A 6,000-nucleotide genomic window follows, 5' to 3' on the forward strand; every position below is an offset into this window, starting at 1 on the left:
AATGGTGGCTGTTTTTCTTTAGTTGGTTCTCTCACTTTCAGATTTGATTTGCTCAACCGGGTAAGAAATTTAGTTTTATATGCATTTGTGCAAGCACATTCGAATTCCTTATTGTGTACATTTACATGGAGGAATTAAGAGGAAACAAGGGTTCCTGCAGATTTTTAACAACTTCCAAAATTTTCAGCACATTCAAGATCTTAGTTATGCAAGTTTTGTTATAAATCAGTAGGACATTAAAATTACTTGGACCTATTATAACTAAACCTAAGGCTTTAAGCTCAAAATGAAGCATACCTAAAAAAAAAAAAGTAATTTTTATTTAGGTTTATGTTTTGGCAATGGTGGGGAAATTGTTTTATTATCTCTGTATATATGTAGTTGTTTTCTTAATCATAGATATTCTCTCAAAAATAACAGCTGTCTGAGATAGTGGACAATAGTCAGTTCATTGTTAATTGGCCTTGTGGTTTGTGCTTGTTCAGAATACATATAAATTCTAATTCATGATAGGGTACTATATTTAGGATAGTTTTATTGTATGCATTTAATTCATTCATGAAAAGAGCCCTTTGCAGGTCCATTTTCATAAAAAAAAAGAAAAGAAGTTCATTATAACTAGTCATTATAATGCTTTGCTGGGTTAGTAAAAGCATAATAGGTCTTTCATTGTATTTGCACATGTATCATATACAGAACTGAATGACTTAATGACTTTGAATGAATTGTTTCAAATGAAATAAGATGAAGAAACATGAACATACAAAGCAATAACCACATAACATCTCTCTTTAAACAAAGTAGTATATAGAACTACTATTAGTCACATTCATCTAACATTTGTTCAGAAGTTTATTTTATAATAAAACCAAATAACAAAAGATGTTTTTGTTTTATTTATATTATGGAAATTCAAGAATTCTTGTGGGTATTTTTGTATATTGTGAAACTGTTAGAGTAGCTCTTAGCATTCAAAACTATTTTTAACACTGTCTGTTTAAGCTTTGCCTTTTTCTTCCAACTTTTCTGCTTATCACTTTCTGTTGTCCTTATTAAATTGTGTTCAGATCTTTCAGTATGTCCAGTGTAAACATTTTTCTTTGTTTACAAACCTCTGTCTTTGTTATCATGATCATGGTCTTTATTAAATATAAATCTTTTAATCTTCTTAGCAAAAGTTCTTCTTACTGAAGTTTCTGAAAGAAACTGCAGAAAAGTAGTTGATAAAAAAAAACTATAAAATAATCATTTAATTTTAAATAATTAGAATTAAATATAGGTTACCTTTGTATGGTGCACTGTCATCACTCATGAGCCCAACAGAAAGCTGTTTTATATCCTGTCATTTTTATTATTTTTTTATTCATAGTATTGCTTGTTCCATATAAGACAGCAATAACTTCTTTTTTTCTTTATGCTTAGTGCAACCTTTACCTGCAATCAGTGGATGAGATTGCCTTACTTTAAGCATGTTAGGATTTCATCTTGCTGCTTTTTTTTTTTTTTAGTACAGTTTTATTTCATTTGACAACATATATTTTCTCTTCACTACTGCTTTAGACAGAAGTCCTAGAAGAAGGGTTCATAGATATCACACTGGAAACAATTGAAGAAATCATTAATCAAGAAAAATGCAAAATCTGCAACCACTTAAGTAGCAGATTAATATGCATCTTAAACAGATGCAGAATCACAACTGTAATAAGACTGCTGCCTTTGAGGTGCTAGAATCTGTTGCTTTCTTCAAGCCTTTAATCGAATTTTGTATGGACACAACTTTCACATTAAGTATTACCATTCTCACACTGATTATTATTCAAGTTAAACATGCCTTTTTGCTGAATATCTACTTTATGCTCAAAATAAGCTTTTAAAAGACCATACACAGACAAATGAGGGTTACAGTTTGTAAGGAGAATGCTGTAGAACTGATAGGGAGATGATACCCTTATCCAAAACAGTTTAATATTTCAGAATGCTTTTATAATTACAAAAAGCTTTTGATTAAAATAGCTCTGGAAATCTTTAACAAATGCATGCAATCAAGCTATACTATATCCACTAACTCTAAAAATTCATGCATCTTGTAAAAAAGCATTTTTCATAGCTGCCTGAAACTCAACAACAAAATAATAAAACAAAAAGTAAATATATAAATTTTTTTGTTATACTCAAGGGCAGCCACATAGGATTAGAACAGTTTACAAGATATATATTATAAAAATATTACCACAGTTTGTGGTGTTATATGGATTTGAACACAGATGCATAACTCTGTACTGACCACTTGGTTACAAATATGCCTTGTGGCTGTCTCTTGTGCTTGTAATCACATACACCTGATATTTTCCTTTTATAGTTAAAACCCTTGATTCTGATGATTTTATGCTCCTATCATCAAATCAGTGACATAGATTTGCATTCCAACATGTAGCTGTTGAATGTAAGCCAAATATTAAATGACTACATGATTAACTCCCTTGAGATGGACTATGTACGACTAAGACAAAAGGAAGGTTCTTATGTCATTTCAGGAAATTAATCACTAGGCGCTTAATTCTGCATTTCAGAATTCTGTGATTGCAGAATTCTGCAGTCATAAAGTTATTATTATTAGCTGCTGTTGTTGTTATTTGGTTTTTAGGAGCATTAGCAACTAAGGCCATATTGCTCTGAGGATATGCGGTGGTCATTCCCTGACCTTTCCGCATCCTCCGTATTTGGTGGTCATGGGCTCGAACCCCGGTCTAATCAAGAAGCATGTGCTACGCACTGCCTCTCCTGCCCATAGAGGCGCCAAATTATTATTAGCTATATGGCACAAGGAACCTGAGGCTTATGCTGCACCAGTCAAAAACAAATTCCCGAGTTACCCAGAGAGAGAGAGAGAGAGAGAGAGAGAGAGAGAGAGAGAGAGAGAGAGAGAGAGAGAGAGAGAGAGAGAGAGAGAGAGAGAGAGAGACAAAAGTAAAAGAGAATCGCCAAGAAAGAGAATTTGATGAACTTTGCAGAATTCTGCAGTCATATAGTAAGGTGAATTAGGTATTGCAAGCTAGGCATGTAAAGGCTGATAGATTAAAGGGCAATAAATATTGATTTTGCCATTTTTAGATGTAACTGGCTTTAATATCTACTGCAATCTTAATTAAACAAATGTGGAAGAATTTCAATTTTCATCTAGACTTGTTACAGAAAAGCTTCAAAAATAATTTTTTACAGAATTAATTTGCAATTTTGATGGAAATTCCCACATGTGACTGAAATCACGCTCAGCAATTTCGGTACTATTTCAGTCACATGGATTCATTCACATAGGAGTTTGAAAATTAATTTATATTTTGTTTCAGATTTTCAAGATATTTTTGGCAGAGTACAGTAAGCTACCTATTCTATGAAATAAATATATATACTGGAACATTTTGGTTATTTATCAGAATTTTTTTTAAATTTTCAATTTCTTTTTTTCTTTTTTTTGACTGGAACCTTTTTGCAAATCTAAGTTTTCAGAGAAATGATCTTCCAAGTCTAAATCTTACATGGAGCCAAGAAAACAGTAATAATTAACAATAAATTAAAAACAGTAATACATGTTTACAAATTAAATAAATTTTAAAAAAATGAAAATTATGGGAACATTTGGAGAATTCCAGGATTCTGCCAAACCAAAACTGGATTTATTGAGCCACAGTGGTGTGGTGGCTATAGGGCTTGAAGGTCATGGGCACCACGGAACATTGTAATTTCTGTTGGTCCAAGAACCTCCCCTGATGACCTTATTTTTAGGAGCTTTAAAAAAAAGTATCAGAATCTAAGGCTACCTCAGCACTGTGTGGAACACACTTTGAAAAACACTGCTCTAAACACTTGAATATTTTTTTAATCAATATTAAAATACTGTAAATATATCTAAAAAAAAACTTTTATCTTAGGCTTTTTCAATATTATCTCCCTCTCTTTTATTAAAAAAACAAAAAATATATAAAATAATAAGATCACTTCTCTTTCTTTATAAAATCTAATAGAATCCAGTTTGAAAACTTGTGGTCTGTAGTCCTGCATTTCTATTTTTGTTCTAAACCATTTATGACTAGTTTTTGCCATTTCTCTTGTTGCTGATCATCAGCGCATGTCTTCCTTTGCCCTTAATCACTGAAAGTTGGTACTGAATTGCATTATATTTACCTGTTATAATCTTTCTCTATTAAATTTCTGTTTTCCTCATCTCATCTGAAATTTAAATGGAATGAAATGATTCCATTTCTGTCATATAAACTCAACCAGAATATTATTACTGTTACTGTATTTATATGTTGTTCTTGATTCTCTTTTTTCATGATATTAGTTTGTCTAAAGACAAATTTATGAAATTCATTTGTTAAAATTTCAAAACTGGAAAATTAGCTTCCTTTTTGACTAAAAATGGGAGTTTGTTTCCTTGATACCAAAATAAGCAATATTTTGAGCTTAATTTACTTGAATTTACTTTATATTTAATTAATTGCACTTTATACATTCCTTGGTGAGATTTTTATGTTTTAACCAGTTCTGGAAGATTCTATAAAGAATAGAAATGGTTACTACAAATGAACATTTCAAAAACTTTATAATGTGATCAATTTAAATATCTCTGTCAACTGTTCCTTCATAGAATTTCATAAAATTAATAGTTAACAGATTAGTATTTATTTATTCAGGAATTATAATTTGTGTGTGTGTGTGTGTGTGTGTGTGTGTGTGATATTAAAAAAAAATTATGTGATGTGCAATATATATAAAAAAGATATGTGATCCGTGATATTTTTTGTAATATTTTCTGTTTTGAACAGGAGAATGCACATTTAACTCTCTACAAAACAAGTCAGTTGAACAAGATAAGCATGAGATAAGTCCGACGTTTATACACGTTCATATGTGCATGTGCTGCTGCACTGATCAACTGCTTATACTTGCATTATATCAAAAGATGTAATTCGCAGTCAGTGTGTTAGATACAGTATAATTTATTATAAGAAATATTTTACTCCTCTTTTCCCACTTTTCAGAATAAAAGTGCCTAGGGTTTACAAACATTAAAAATCTGGCCCTGCATTTAGAAAAAATCTTTCTTATTGTTTTTGTGCTCCACTTCTTATAATTGCTATGTAGAACATAGCTTTCATAAAAGAATCAGTTAAACAACTTTCTTCTTCATACACATGTATATAAACAAAAGGTCTCAATTGTATTGATTTGTCTGTACAAAAAGTATTTGTTTAAAATTAACATTATGTGTATATGAGAACATTTTTGTTGTTTTCTTCGGTGTTTAAAATGGTTTTGTTTTTTTAAATAAATTTCTGTTTAATGAATATAGATATCAAATAATTTATTTTTGGTCACTTAATGTTTTGTCATCATTAATTCTTTGATGTGTGGTCAATATAATTAACTGATGGTAACTATTAACATGTTGCATTTAAAATTTTTTAAAAGCTCATACAGACAATTCTCAGGCTTTTGAAATGTTATGTTCTTAGAAAGGTGCTGTAAGCAAAATGATAAAGTTTAAACAGATTTTCGCATTAGAAACAATAATATATAAAAAAAAGATTACATTCTTTATGGAAAGCATAGATCCAGTATGCAACTTTTTTATAGCTACAAATAACTATTTAATTAATTAATGAAATTAATTTATCAAAAAACAGCTTTTGCCAATAGTTAATTTTTGTAATATAATGAATAAGAGCCATGGTTCTGAATGAAGACTTTTAGCTCTCAACTCTAGGTGAAACAATATGTATAAAATAAAATGCCAGATTGGTAGCACTTCTTTTTCAATTTTTTCAACCTAAAATGCAAACTCTGGAGCTCTAAAGAAAGCTCAAAAAAATTCAGAACTCTCATGCATTAATTATTCTTAAATAATATTTGTGTAAGAATTTTATTTCATATTTGTGTTTGGGCCTTAACATCTGTAATAGCCTTTACACACGTTTGTTTCTCTTCATTAGGAATCAC

General features: G+C 30.1%; 1 protein-coding gene across 1 annotated transcript in view; it reads left to right on the forward strand.

Moving 5' to 3' along the window:
* Positions 1 to 3,626: 3,626 nt before the first annotated feature.
* The window catches only part of LOC150091809 (propionyl-CoA carboxylase beta chain, mitochondrial-like), a 247,942-nt gene continuing 245,568 nt past the window's right edge, over positions 3,627 to 6,000 (forward strand). The window contains exon 1 of the mRNA XM_090369822.1: positions 3,627 to 3,714. Coding sequence (XP_090225948.1) covers positions 3,627 to 3,714 — 88 coding nt within the window. The remainder of the gene's footprint in view (positions 3,715 to 6,000) is intronic.

This window comes from Mastigoproctus giganteus, chromosome 1, assembly GCF_048544385.1.
Source record: "Mastigoproctus giganteus isolate SK-2022 chromosome 1, ASM4854438v1, whole genome shotgun sequence".
Lineage (NCBI taxonomy): Eukaryota > Metazoa > Arthropoda > Arachnida > Uropygi > Thelyphonidae > Mastigoproctus > Mastigoproctus giganteus.